The 15,614-nt window shown below is 36.2% G+C and overlaps 1 protein-coding gene across 1 annotated transcript; it reads left to right on the top strand.

The window, feature by feature from the left end:
• The first annotated feature begins 3,898 nt into the window (after positions 1 to 3,898).
• On the top strand, positions 3,899 to 15,277 carry LOC124223645 (esterase FE4-like). The gene is made up of 9 exons (XM_046635866.1): positions 3,899 to 4,098; positions 5,309 to 5,591; positions 5,816 to 6,001; positions 6,088 to 6,287; positions 6,506 to 6,662; positions 7,588 to 7,902; positions 8,769 to 8,907; positions 9,007 to 9,167; positions 15,202 to 15,277. Exons 1-9 carry the CDS (start codon positions 3,964 to 3,966, stop codon positions 15,231 to 15,233), a joined length of 1,608 nt encoding a protein of 535 aa, XP_046491822.1. The 5' UTR covers positions 3,899 to 3,963; the 3' UTR covers positions 15,234 to 15,277.
• The last annotated feature ends 337 nt before the right edge of the window (positions 15,278 to 15,614 follow it).

Genomic DNA, 15,614 nt, shown 5'->3' with positions numbered 1-15,614 from the left:
TGTGACGCAAGGGTGTAAACAATATTTACGTGGTGCAATAAATTAATTGATTCACTGCGAAACATTTAATTTGTTACAGTAACTAGAAAAATTCAGTAAAACAGGTATCGCTAGAAAAAACTGTTCGAATATTGTTGGAATTACGAAAAACGAGGTACGCGTAACCATTTTGCGCCATTGTCGATCCTTTTTTGGTAATTGCGACGCAAAATCAGTTTGTTCGGTTTACTCTACTTTTTTAGTTAAATAAGGCTTTGACACCAATTTATCATTGCAGAAGCATTAAATTTTCGCAACAATTACAAGAAAATATAGTAACTGTGATCGTGATCAGAAGAATAGTAGCAGATACTAGATTTTCCGGTTACAGCCACAAAACTAATTTTCATTTTGCACTTAGAACTATATTTTTCGATTGTGGTAAAACATGACCATAGTTAAGGAGCGAGCGGTAACTGGAACTACAAATTTCTCTCACTGTACCTGTACCTGAAGCTTATTGTTAGTTAAATAAACTTTTTTGAGTATTCACATTGGGTTCGTTGGTGAAACCTAGCCTATAATTAAATTAACACGATTGATCGAGTTATTATAAAAATTCAACATCTTAGATTTATTTCTCAATGCTTCTGGAAAATGAATTTTTTGATAGGTATGTGATTTGCCGCTAGGTGGTGCTTTCCTAGTGTTCACCCTTGTGGGTAAAGGAGCCCATTGAAAGGTTTATTTCGACAGACTCGTGCGCATGCGTAACTTACACAAAAGTATACAGATCTCCTGGAGCTCAAAGTTTACCGCAAAAACTGACTGTTAGGCCCATTTTTGGTGATAAGCGGTTCTCATTGTCAGTTACGATCAGAACTTGGTGTACATACATGTTACGTTAAAGGTGCTTAGTTAGAAAGTCGATAATCTTCAGGACAACCGCGTCGTAAAAATTTTACTAAAAATCATGAAAGCGTACTTAATAGTAAAATCAGAGTAAATTCTTTTTTTGTGATGGGAAGCCTGGCGCATGCGAAAAGAAACTGTACTCAAGGCGTCGACATAGATGTAAATATTCTATTTATTCAACAAGACATGACTTTCTCTGACGACGACGAACAGCGAACTAATTGTAGAGAAGAGAGGGTTGTACTACCTTAGTCGAAATAAAAAGCGACATGATTAGAGCAGTATCATACTCAGAGTTTGAGGTTTTCGATAACATTTTTTCTATTAGGGTCGTTAGCGATATAGATTCTCCAAGATATTATTTTGGCCAATATAGGTGAGAAGAAGATATCTTCAACTATACGTGCTCAATTGTATTTCACGCGCGTTTTATATCCTGGGATGTTTCTGTACTGACGTACTAAACACGAGTGTAACCTACCAGAAAAGTACAATTGTTTTGGAAACGGTTACGCTGACACTCGTTCGCCGGAGAGGTCGCGTAACCATGAGCTATGGTGACTTGGTTAGTCGACGACAGTGGAGAAGAGTGCCTCTGTTGTGCACATTACCCAAAATGCCAGCGATTTGTTTTTTTCTCCCTCCTCCAGCTCGCTCCCGGATGGTCGAAGATTTGTCACATTTCCTCGGAGCCCTGCGGTTCTTTCTTCTCTCTCTCCTTTTCTCTCCACTCCGTTACTCTTCGATGCCGGTGTCGAAGAAAAAGAAAGAATTGAGATACCGGTACATTTCGTGGGCTGGCAGACTTACGCCCCATGAATTACTCGTCAAACAAAAGTGTTTAATAATACTTCAAAAGCCATATTGTGTAACAAATCCTGACGAAGCTTCGAAGATAACCTTTGTTTTGATACGGTTATGTATCGTAATATTATGAAGTTGTGTGTCTCGGCGGATTGTATAGTACCTTGGTGATTGGATACCAACCAATTACCCACACTTTTAATTATAATTATAATTGCATTTCATCTTTACTTTTATTTTACATTGATTATATTTTTATCCACTTGTATTCGCAATGCTGTTTACGGAATGTGACACTGTTTGCCAACTGTTTTCACGATATATGTATGTTCTTTGTAAGTATAAGTAAGTGATGCACCTATCTATACCTAATTAGGATCTAAACTTGTCTTCGACGTAATTGGATGCTTAATTAAGGGGTGTGAATACGTATAACGATCGGATATCATCAAATATGATGAGATACAGGCAGTTAATTACGGGTCTAATTATTTTTAATTCTATAGACTGAATGGAATCAAATACGATATAATCGGAGTGCACAAGGATCAAATGTTGCGTAATTCTGAAACGGTATCAGAACGAAAACTGAGTCTAGAACCGGTCTTGCTCCGATAACGAATTGTTTACTGTACGTTGCAGCTCATTGTAGTCTTCGTGAAGGCAAGTAGATTCTAAAAATCATTCTCTCCGATTGCTATAAAGCAGTTTAGGTGTCAGCTGATACATTGAAAATTAGCTATTATACACAGAGGCTTGTCAAGGTTGTCAAGGAAATTAACAAATCCACCTAGATGCGTTTGAGCCTGATATGGAACAAGCTGAACAGTTGATTTGGCGAATCTCTGGAACATTACTGTTGAAAATGATGAACGAGCTTGTCCGTCGTAATTTGTCAAGTGAGATACAAATTTTCTCTGTATTCCAGTATCCGCAACGATTATTATTGCCCTCGAGTTAGAGCCCAGCCACATTTCACGTGCTTGCCCTCATCTGCCATCAGCCAGTAACCTAGTGACCTTTGCAGTGTGCGTGGGATTTGGATACCGTGGGTGCCACGTTCATTATCAACAAGTCGACAGGCAGACCAGAATGCACATCATTGAGCCGTTAACCCAGTCGTAACCTCCCATCACCCTCCAGGCTTCAGTGTAACATTTTTCGACCTTGATCGTAGCTTCCGGCTGATTGGTCAGAGAGAACGAATAACACCTTTCTCATAGAAATGGTAGCTTGTCGGTAAGAAATTAGAATGTCGAACATTGTTAATTCAAAGTTTACGGCGTATTGCTTCACGAGCTTTACAATTTTTCACCGACCTCGATTATCACCTTGAGTTGAACTTGATATTACATAATTGCACGGCCTTCTTTGATTACCCTCCCTGAAGTGTTTACTTTGGTTTTAGTTTACAACAGTGCATGGTGACGTAGAGTAGTGGCTCATGATATCGTTGATGTCTACTTTTGACCGACTTCAAAAGAAGGAGGTTATCAATTCGTCTCGTATCTTTTTTCTTTTATGTCTGTTTGCGTATCATCTTCAACGGATGATTATTTTTTTATCTGAAACTGCTCGCTCGAGTTGTGTTCCAATGAAATTTTCAAAATGATACTGATGCACTGACACGCGGATCAGAAAATCCAAATTTCCATCCGATCATAACTAGTCAGCGTTTATCGCTGTTTACGATCATTCATCGATTTGGATGATTAGCTTTGACGGGTCTCATTTTTCGTCGGTTTGCCTGTATTGAAATACATATCTACAGATCTATAGACAAAAAAAAGTAACAAGAACTTATTGAATAAAAAGAAATTTCATAATAAAGTCGTTATCCTATATCGCAGTGCTAATGTCAAGAGGACGCATAATTTTTTTTTCAACATCTATCTTGAAAATAAGTCTGCAAAACGATTGCCGATGAAAAAAAAATTCAGAAAATTATACGCGCTCTTGGTTTTAGATAGCTCTCTCTAAAAGAAATAAATGATTTCGTTGTTCGTAGAGCAAAGTTATATTGAGTAATTTTTTGGAAGTCGGTCATATCTTTTTATTAACGTTATTATGACATGATTTAAAAATGATAATCATGACATAGAAATAAACTGTGTGTGTAAGATTAATCTGAGATAACACAATCGTGCCTTTCGATGCTTTGTTGATAAAGCACTGACGAAACTCGTTGTAGACTAGCTGTATGCAATGCCAGATGAACATAGACGGCGGTAGAATTGGGTGGTCTAATTGCTTTAATAGTCTAGCATGGGTGGGCCTATGGTGAATGTGAAACAAGGTTGGCTTCGCGGTACGATTGTGAAAAGTGTCGTTGGAGGATCCTACATCTCTTTTAAGGGAATTCCATTTGCAGCGCCTCCTCTAGGAGATCTGAGGTTTTCGGTACGTCCGCGTTTCGTGCAATGAGTAAACTACAAAACGTAGTTTTTGTTTTTATTATTATTATTATTATTATTATTATTATTATTATTATTATTATTATCATTAGGTATGAGCAGTAAGGTAGTTAAAATGGAACTAAACCTTCTTTATCGAATATCCTACAAAAAGAAACGGCATACTCGTGCACTCCTAGTTAAGCGTGGCAGTGTCGATAGAGATTGCTTAAACGTTGACCCTTTGAGTCACACATTATTGTGCTGAGTCATATTTTATAGTATTCTGAAATCCGGTCAAAATCTATATTCAGTGATTTTCGGGCTCGCTGATTGGATTCGTCATTGTGAATTTTCAAAATCTGATTTCAGATTCGTAATCAGCAGCCCCAAAAACATGTAATTACTGTAAAACGTGTGTACGTGCAGAGGAGTAACTGCATCGTAAATGAGTCATTACTTCAATTTACACCATTTTCTTTGATCAATCTGTTGCTTACAATGATAATTTACATTGTATCGCAATATTTATTCCTATGTATTGAAAATCTATTAGTACATTTACCATTAGAAACAGCAAAAAACCGCAAAGTAATATGTCGAAAATTTCTCTAGATATACAAAAAATGCATGTAAAATAGGTGGTTAGAATACTTACCACTATGATTCAAAGGGTTAACGAAAGTGCCGGCTCACTCAATGTTGATACTGAGGTTCGCGTCACGTTGCTGGTGTAGTGAGGTCTAGTTCAACGACGGTGACCGATAAAATATTTCAGAAAGTCTAAAAACATGTCTGTTAATCTCTAACCACTAAATCACTACACAACACTGATCGTATTGATGCAAGAAAAATTACAGGTGAAAAGTACTTGAATTCCCGGTACTTACGTGTCGTTTTTCACTTCACGCATATAAAATAATAGTAAAAAAATATGGCTGATATTTCAATAAACCGCCATCCGGATTGCTGGTGTCCTGGTAAAGTTTTTGCACAATGCCAAACTGATTGATCTATAATTCATACACAATTAAACACAAGGTGGCCTAGAATCTTCCTGAAAAACAACACAATTACCAGTAATTTCAAAGTTCGTTTGACATTTATCAAACGAAAATTTAGAAATTTCTTCATTTCCGTAATAACTTTGATTTCAACAAAAACCATCAACAATGAAAACAGTTTTCATTGCCATTTGTCACAAATTTCTTTACCAGGATCCTCAACCCCCACGACCTTGGACTGGCGTCCGAGATGCTTCTAAAGAGGGGCCAAAGTGTATTCAAATAGACTACATAACATCGAACATGGTCGGCGATGAAGACTGTCTGTACCTCAATGTAGCAACCACATCTTTGAAAGGATCACGGCCAGTGATGGTTTGGATTCATGGAGGAGCTTTTATAATGGGCGATGGAGGTGATGACATGTTTGGTCCAGATTACCTGATGAAGCAGGACATTTTAGTCGTCTCGATACAATACAGACTTGGTGTCTTCGGTGAGTCCATTCGATGTTCGTCTTACCATTTAAACCGCCCCTTGACATACCCAACTTTGGAGGTCGGTTTCACCTCCTTAAACTATCCAATGGTAGATAAAAAAAACGTGTCGCTTAGTTTTTAGTCCACTACAACATATTGCGAAAGAAATCAAATCGGTGACATCGACCTGGAACACCTTTCTCCTAAGGATTTGTAACACTAAAGTACAATAAAATTCAAGGTTTCCTGAAACTCGATCACGAGGTGGTGCCTGGTAATATGGGTCTGAAAGATCAAGTGGCAGCTCTGAAATGGGTTAGGGAAAACATCGCCCAGTTTGGTGGCGATCCAAACAATGTTACTCTCTTCGGAGAAAGTGCGGGCAGTTCCTCGGTGCATTATCAACTCGTATCGCCGATTTCTAAAGGTATACAAGATGCGTTTCGTCATCGATGTATTATCTCATCGTGCATTATTATGAGCAACTTTCTGAACAGTAAAATTGACGTCTAGGTCTTTTCCACAAGGCCATTATGCAGAGCGGAACAATGCTGTTTCCTTGGATAGGGACTCCACTGTCAGTCGTAACTGCTCGACGCTATGTCGCTGTTCTTGGAAACGAAATCACTGATCCTCACGAGATTGTTGAGTATCTGCGCACTGTTCCGGCTGCCAAGCTTATAGAAGCTCAAGAACAATTTCAGACTGATGAGGTAAGTATGTCGGTAGAATAAAGTTGAAAAAAAAAACGTCAAAAATATATTCCGTGAGTTTGAATACATGCTCCGATGGTCTTGTAGTATTATTAACGTTATTATTACAAAAAGACTTATTTACACGATGACATCGCCGTGAAATCCTGTTTTCATTTTCTACAACACGTTAGCAGTCCGAATGCTTGCGAATATAAGAGCTGTCATTTGTCTGTTAGGACAGGTTTAAATTCTTAACTCCATTTCGACCGAGCGTCGATGACAAAAGCAAAGAGCCGTTCATGCCGAAACCCCCTGAAGAACTTGCAGTGGAAGGTTTTGACGTGCCCGTGATCATTGGTTACAACAGTCATGAGGGAATTTTGTTCTTGTTGAGTAAGTTTAAAAAAATACAGTATTTTGCACGTGTACATGACAACTATCTCGCTGTATCTGTATCGGTGGTATTATTATGGAGGAGAAAGAAAATATTTAGTAAGATAATCATTGAATAACACTGGCCTGCAAAATGTAACTTTTAATTTCTCCCTCGAGAGAAAACTGTTTTTTTTTTTTTTTTTTTTGTTTGAGATATTTAGGTATTTTTAATTAAAATATAGCGCTAGTTTTTTTACAGCACATCGAGATTGTTATCTAGTCTCTTAAATCCTGTTTGGACCTAATGCTGTTCAATGCATATTTGAACACTCAGTTTTATATTCGTTTTATTTTTTTTTCCATAAAAAAATTTTCGATGTGCTGTAACAAAACTAACGCTATATTTCAATTCAACAAACCTAAAATACCGAAAAAAAGCATTGTTACTTGAGGGGGAAATTAAAAGTTATATTTCGTAGGCTTGTGTTATTAACGAAAAGGGTTACATGTCTAAATAAAAAATTCAACACGTCAATTATTTAGACACATTCAACATAATTTATCTGAACACACGTTGAATCAACACAATATATACCGTTTCTACAAATGGCGTTCCTACAAGTTCGTTTCTCATGCATACATTTAACTCTCAATTCCGTAAATTTTGATTTAATTAAATTGCCACTTGTACAAACGAACTTGTAGGAACGCCATTTGTCAAATGATGTGTGTTGAAATTTATAATGTAGATATTTTGTATTGATTTTGCGAATGTTATCATTCACTTGTGATATTTAGACGGGATGCCATCGAAAACGGTCTTTTCGTTTGCACGTATTTGTCGTCTCTCAAGCATTGTCTTAACCTGAAAAATCGTTAAATTCTTTAGGTAAGAGATTGCTTCTCCTTCCGTGCAAACATTTTGTGTTTCAATTGTCCGTAGCACCTCATGATTGGATGTTTGAAGAACTCGATAAGAATTTCGAGCGTACGGTGCCTGCAGATTTGATTATGGGAAATCCATCAAAAGTATCTCAGGTTGCGGATGAGTTGAGAAAGTTTTACTTCAAGGATAAACCAATAACCACAGATGCAGTAAGTGACTTAGTCCGGTATTACGGAGATACGTATTTCCTCAACGGGACCCAAAAAGTGGTTGAATATCAGCAGAAGAAGAGGACGCCGACGTACTTTTACAAGTTTTCTTACGACAGTCCCAAGTCCTTGACAAAATTAGTTTACAAAAGCTCGATGAAAGGTATTTACGTACACTCATAAATATGATTGTTTGTATTGAATATATGGTGCATTCCACGTCAGGCTGCCAGTCCATATACCAACCTCATCCTCTTCGATTTTAATAATTCTTTCGTATGATATTCATACCGACTCAAAAAGGTCACGGAATTTTTGTTCAGGTTTCTTTAACCGCCGGTGAAATTTAAAATAATCGAGAAACCAATTCCGACAACGCTATTTTTATAAATCTGTGTAAATTCACACAGATTCTATGATTTGAAATGTGATTCCAATATTTACTATTTCTTTCGCAATTATTAGTTTTTCCATGTGAGAATTGGAGTTTTTATTTTTATTTTTATTTTTTTTTTTTCTTCTATTCCACGATCTAAATAGATCACGGAATCATGAAAATAATGTGATTCTGTAATCTATTTAGATCGAGGCATGTAAAAAACAAAAAAGCAAATACAATACCGACATAGAAAAACTAAAAATTTGTGAAAGAAATAATAAATATTGAAATTCCATTATCATGTGCTGCTCAAAACTCACATTTTGAATCAAAGAATCTGTGTGAATTTTTTTTAAATTTCAACAGTGGGTGAAGAAAATCTGAAAAAATTCCGGACACGCTTTAGGGTTGACATCATACCAAAGATTGATCTGAATCGGAGGGGATGAGATACATGGACAACTAATTTGACGTGGAATGTCTCATGTGTATCCATCGTGCATTGATTCCTGTCATCCGAGAATATGAATTTTTGGTAATCATTCGTGAGATGAAATATTTCGCTAAACTTAAACACGAACTCATTGTGTGAGAAAACTTTTGCTGAAGGTAGCACTGTCTCTGTTCTGTTCATCTACTATGTTTCGCAGGTACATCTCACGAGGATGAAGTCCCGTATCTATTTCATCCTTTGCGCTTTGCCGATCTACTTAAAATTGAACCAAACTCAATCGAGCAAACAGTGTCCGATAGGTTTGTCAAGATGTGGACAGACTTTGCAAAAACCGGGTGAGTGTCTTATTAATGAACAGCTTCGATCGTCGAAGTTATATTTACACATTGTGAAGCCAACGTTCGAAAGCTCATTACAACAATATTTTTCAACAGAAATCCGACACCCCAGATCGATGATTTAATTACTGTGAAATGGGATCCAGTAACACGGACAACGAAAAATTACTTGGAAATTGGTTCGGAGCTTTCCGCTGGTGTAAATCCGGATGAAGAGGTCGAGTTGCTGTTCAAGAGAATCTCTGATATCGTTAAGAGTTAGTAACGTATCGCTTAGCCAAGGTGTCTTGAATTTCACGCAAAGATTAATCAGTTTGTGAAACTTACACGAATCGCTATCGCGTTCACGTCAAGGATTATATTGTTTTTTTTTCTGGTGAATAACTTCCAACAAACCTCAACGAAAATCTAAGGCTGACGGGAAACTCTGAAAGTTAATCATCGTATGAATCATATTCAACAAAGTTGAACGGCATTAACCGTTCGAACTTTTCTAGTTGACACTTGCAACTCCTGATTCCATTTTCATGATTTCAATCCTTCGTCGAACCTAGTGCTTTATTTTTTAAGAAATTTCGAAGAAGTGGTTTCATTGTCGATTTTGGAAATATTTCTAGAGACATTTTTTTCTACCTCGGTTAGGATGTGTGGAATGCGATCATTTCTAGATTGATTTTCAAGCCCTTGGCGAAATTGTTTTCTCGTCGTCGGAGTTGTCATATTTGCAATCGGAAGAAATGTGCTTGAAAATATTGCACCGGTTTTCTGGTCGAGTGATCATAGCCTGAATATCTTTCATCTCAAATGGCGTGCAATCGCGATTATTTGATTTATCCTGGAGTCAGGATCGCGTCTCGAGTATTTGAATTTCTTATTCACGTCGTTAATCATTTCTCGAAAAAGGTGAAAAATTGCCGGTATTTTTAGTGCCGTGAACGGCTTCGAAATTATTTCAAACCTTTCACTAGACTTGGGATTAAGATCATCGGCGTCTTACGGCCGAGATTGAAAAATTCGTTTACACAGCGATTATAAAGTAATCTTAATCTCTTCAAAATACTTTTGAAGAGTAAAAAAAAAGGACGGCAAGTAATTTGAACAGTGTCCTTTTGAAAAAAAACCTTCTCAGTATTATTGTAAGATGATATGTTGAAAAAAAAAAAAAAAAAAAAACCAATTCGATATGGATATCTTCTTTTCTGTAATTCAAAGAGAAATTACGGCCCATGATATGTTAAATGTTTTTGGAAAGGAGAAAAACCGAATATTATAATTGCTGTAATCAAGCTTTGTCATTTAATGAACAATTACTGGCCCCGGTATATAGTTGTCTTCTTTTTTTCTCAGAAGAAAAAATAAAAATATTTTATCCCTGACTCGACCATAAAGTTAGCTTTTTTGACCTCAATAGCGGGACGGAAATGACGTATTTTTCTTTAAAACGCATTTGCGGGAAATATGAGCCCGATTTAAAAGTCCCAATTTTCAAATAAATATTGCGCTCAGAGTAGAGTCGGAAATAAAGTCCCCTCCGAGAAAAGTCCTAGTTACGCCAATGACAATGACCAAATTACACATCATAACAGTTACTTTTCATTTTCACAAAATGATTATTTTTTTCCTGTTCAGTTTTGGATTTTTAATAATTTTTACTCGCGGTTGAAAAAGTTGCGAAGTCAGTGGAATATTTAAAGTTTCCGTTGTTTATTTTTTCATTTTTCTAAATAACACCGTGAACGGTGATTCGCGTGTGGAATTCAAGAAATCTTCTTTTGTATTTAATGCATCGTTAAACGGATTTTTTTACTTGCTATTAACATTATTATTTTGCGTTCGTGCATTTTTCATGAATTATATGGTCTATTGAAGAGAAAAACAGAGTAACTGAGTTTCCAAACAAAGAATTGAAATTAAACTGAGTTTCTGTTAAAATTGCAGTGTTGATTGTGAAAATTTATAATTTATAATTAATAATAATCTAAGTTTTGCCGGTGAGCGACAGCCTAACTTTTCTGGCATTCTGCGACATAAATGCTGCTTTCAAAAATATTTGTATATTTCTACAAAAGACAAGAAAAAGTAAGAAAGTTCTTCTTACATTCTTGAAATAAATGTCTGAGTGTGCCAGTCAGGCGGTAAACAGTCTGCGTTAGAATTCCTAGACTCAATCTTTTTTCCATCTTGAAGAGAGATTACGTAAGTAATATTAAACTTGACTCGATTAGATTATTTCGATTTAATAATGTTAGCTATAACTCGACTTTACGCTTGGTGAATTTTTAAACACTGTATCTAGGTATATAAAAGTTCCAAAATATCACCGCACATAATACGTAGGTATTACACTCCAGCTGTGCGCTATGAAAATACACTATCTTTTACCCCGTATAAATACGTGCAAATGCACAGGTAGTGTATTTATATAGAGCATTCCAGTTCAATTCATATGGGGTCTAACTCTCACCATCTTGGATTTGGTCCGTGATTTTTTATGTTTTTGTTTAACTTTAACAAGCATTTCAATTTTTTTTTCACATGTTTATAATCACCCTCGACGTCTCTAGAGCTCCTTAATCGAATAGTGAATTCAACGAATTTTGAAAATTATCAAAAAAATCATGCAAGTCCTTCGGCTAAAACTAAAAATATACCAATCAAACTGAAGTGGGCAGCAGTGAATAAAAGAGACACAGTTATTTTTGTTCATTTTTGAACCAGTTAATTGTTTTTATTAATTATTTTTTCAATTTCCAGAATAGTTAAACTCGCATTTACTTGCTTTTCTCTTCGACGAATTGTGATGAAATTCGTATTGTTTATTGTTTTTTAATTTTTGATCCAGTCAAATCTCTCCTTAGTGAACTATACTGAATTTTGTATTTTTTTTCATTTTGTATGCTTTTTGAAACATTTTCCTTCACCGGTCTAACATTGATGTGCGAAAAGAGGCATAATTCTCAAACGGCGGTCGGGCCCGTTTTTGCGTGATACGTAAAAAAAAATTTTTTTTTCGATCAAAGAGAATGCAGATATAGTTTCAAACTTATTGAGAACTTAGCTTCTGAAAAAAAAATCGTTTTTTTGCGAGTTTTTCGTTGAAAACAATACACTTACAATTTCCAGAAAATTCCGAAAAAATAATTTTCCACCAACTCCAATAAAAAAAAAAAAAAAAAAAAAAAAAAAAAAAAAAAAAAAAAAAAAAAAAAAAAAAAAACACACACCATTTTTTCCCCAGTACAATTTTTTTCCAACTGCACAATCTTCGAGTTATAGAACATGAATTTTTCTAGTTATTATAACAAATGAAATTTTTCTCAGTGCGACGGGAGTTGGGGTGAAACGTTGCTCACCTTCCTTTGGACTGCCCCATATATATACACGTAGACCCGAGCTCGTGTATCATGTATGCAAATTGTAGATACATATACTGAGATTCCCATGCAGGCTATTAAACGAAGTACCGAGCGTCGGGACGCCGAGAGAGTAGGTATTATGAAATGGCCGAGAGTCGGTGCAGTGCGTCGTTAAATATCGCATCCAGCTAGGCAGAAGAACGTACGGTGCCGGTGGAAATTGAGCTTTCGTTGTGAAATCAGATTATTCAAACCAGTCGCACCTCGATAAGCTCGGAGATAGCTCGCCGGTAAATTGGTTAAAACACAATGGGCACGTAGATTGAAGCGTGCACGAATATATAATACACACAATGCTCGGGTGCTAAAGAGCACGTATCGTCCCGGAATCCCATGAATTTTCAACAGGGAATTTCCCATTTTCATCAACTATGTATCAAACGAACAGATTTTTCATCGTTCTATTTCGTTTTCCACGCCGTCGCTCCGCGCTTTGCGAAGCACTAAAGAACGGATCTTTACTCACTTCCTCTACCGTTGATACAAGCTTCATGAATGTGTCAAAAGCACTCAATGCCGGAGCGAAGGAATTTTAATTGATTTGAAAAAATCTCTGCTTTTTCTTCGTAAATGATACCGAAAACTGGGAATAAGAAAATGTTAAAGAGATCGAATTTTTCAACAACAACATTTATGTTTGCACGAATCGAAAACCAAACAATTTTCACGTGTGATAAAGCCGAGGAACGCAAAACTAGCGTCGGTTTCGTCAAATTGTCGCAGTTTTTAATCTGTTGTATTTGCTTCAAGTTTTAGTTAATCGGAAAACGACAAAATATTTCCTAATTATTTTCGATTCCTTTACTTTGTGCTCATATGAATATTTTCCAGGCGCAAACCCGATCGGTCAAATTCTTGATTACTGAAAAACCGGAGCACAATTAAGCGTCAAAGTGATCTTAACAGCTAAGAGTGAATGTACTGAAAGAATACAATTTTAAACTGACGAAAAATTTGTCGACGATAAAAAAAAAAAAATCGACCAATCATCTTCTAGTGGCTTAATGAGCAAAATTCAGCGTCCGTCTTCTGTGCCTGATGTTATTACCGGTAACGATCACAGCGCTCGGAACGGTGAGAAAATTTCTTTGAAATGTAACGCCGTCTGGCAACTTCGTTAGAAGAAAAGAGCCGGTGAATTTCAGGTGGCGAAATTATTTATTTTTTTTTTTGCCCGGAAGTGCTTGCGGGTAAAAAAGTAAAGAAGGGAGGAGAAGGAGGAACGAAAGAAAGTGTACACGTAAAAAGTAAAATGAATGAAAGAAGAAGAAGGGAAAAAAAAGAAACGAATCCTGAATGGCTCGTTGTGAAAGTTGGAATTATTTTTCCACTCCTGTTCCCTCACTTGCGGACATACGTGCGATATTGCGAAGTGCCGCTCTCTACGTGACTGCAGACCATTCTCGAATAAAAGGGGTTGCGAAAAATTTACTAATTTGTTTCCGTGACGGGGAAAGTATAAGTTGTGTGTCGAAAAATCGTTTCGTCCGTCCGCAAACTGATCTCTATTCGTTTGATAATTCGGATTCTTCAATCCTCACGCTGTAAACTTCCTGTGTGTAATGCTGGTATCGCATCGGGGTCCTTGTGGACCCCACGTCAAAAATCGTTGCGTAGAAACTGAGATATCGATTCAAATGAATTGAAAAAATTCTGGGATACTTTTCAATTATTAAATATCAAGGTCAAATTAGTTATCCTCAGCAAAATGAAATTTTTAATGTGAAATAAAAATTCATAAATCTCAGATTATTATACTTAAAAAATTATGAGTCACTCAATTTTCAATATTTTGAGCTGAAAACTGACTGAGTAACTCTCAAGATACAGATATTTAAGAAAAAAAATATCTGGGCACTGCGTGATGGAAAAAAACCTTTATTCAAGAGTATGAATTTGAATTTTTGAAAAAAGTATTAATTATCGATTTTTATGATATCTCATTTTTTATCTTGGATCAAATTAGATTATTTCCGATGTTTTCCGTATGGAATTTATGGCAAAGATGCCGCGGTGTCATTTTGACCCCGGTGTGGAGTGTGAGGGTTAATAATCTAGATCCACATAATATCTTGAAAATAGTTAAAATTCTAGTAGATTTGTTATATTTCACGCTACGATTTCTTATTCTATTTAGAAAACTATTTTCTACAAATTAACCGCAATACTTTTCTTCATTACGTTGTTTTCGTCAAACATTCAATTCTACAAAATTGCACCGATATTGATTGCGATCAATAAATTGTAACATTGCATTGACGATAGAAAAAAAAGGAAATTTGTTTTGGGGACATTCGAGAAATAATCCTCTGAATAAAATGAATAATCGTATAATGAATTCTAACAGATCTACTGGATTCTTTTAACCAACAAATTTCTTGTCCCTGGAATTCACCAACTATAATAAATGGCTGAGATATGTGTGACGTACGTACAAAAACGCGGTGAATAATGTATTTACAAACTGCTTTCGAGAAAGATGAAACGGTCGAAACTGACGGGCGTGTTAAAGACGCTGACCTGAAATCGAATGGCGGCTACCAGTTTCTTGGGAAACTTCAAAGTTCGGTACTCGTTGTAGAATCCTGAATAACTTTGCGAAGGTTCGAGTTTTCACTCAAAGGACAAGAGCGAGAGAAGCTTTTTTCGCAGTAAAGTTTTTTTCCCCAGAGTATCCAGATACTCCGTTCTCTCCTCATATTGTCTGGAAAAGAATTATTTATTAACCGCAATATCGGATATTGCGCATTAAAACTTTTTTAGTTTCCCACTGCGGTTCGGTGTTCCGGTACTTCGATCGTTGAATTATAGGACTACAAACTTTGTTTTTGTATAATCATCAGCGTTCTCACAAACGTGGTTTCTTTTTTTCTAGGCAACCTTTCACAAGGCGAAACAAATGATTGATCAAACAATTTGTTCCACGATAATTGTGAGAACGACGTTACGCAGGAATTCATTATTTTGGAGTGGATTCATCGATATAATCGTCGCGCACGTATGGAAATATTCAATGTTTAAATTAATTCTAAAAGCTGGGACTCGTGATTGGATGTCGATGAGTTTCAAAGGTTTCATCGATAACAATTGACGATTAACGTGGATTGCGAGTAACATCGATTAAAATGCTTTCGACAATAAGTGTACACTTTATAAATTTCTTTCTACAATTTATCACATCTGTTATTCCTCATGTGTTCAGAGATTGAACTCATACTCTGAAAGTGATAAAGGTAGGGGAAAATGGGATGCAGTTACTCTTTTTAGAGTAAGTATCGTTATTCGTTG

This window comes from Neodiprion pinetum, chromosome 7 (assembly GCF_021155775.2).
Source record: "Neodiprion pinetum isolate iyNeoPine1 chromosome 7, iyNeoPine1.2, whole genome shotgun sequence".
NCBI classification, from domain to species: Eukaryota; Metazoa; Arthropoda; class Insecta; order Hymenoptera; family Diprionidae; genus Neodiprion; species Neodiprion pinetum.
This window is presented reverse-complemented; position numbering and strand designations above follow the sequence as displayed.

Bases quoted from the DNA above. Each gene is read 5' to 3' on its own strand.
- LOC124223645 (XM_046635866.1), top strand. From the start codon at position 3,964: ATGGGTGGGCCTATGGTGAATGTGAAACAAGGTTGGCTTCGCGGTACG. The intron at 5,592-5,815 runs GTGAGTCCATTC...ATAAAATTCAAG, and splicing joins ATACAGACTTGGTGTCTTCG to GTTTCCTGAAACTCGATCAC. The intron at 8,908-9,006 runs GTGAGTGTCTTA...ATTTTTCAACAG, and splicing joins ACAGACTTTGCAAAAACCGG to AAATCCGACACCCCAGATCG.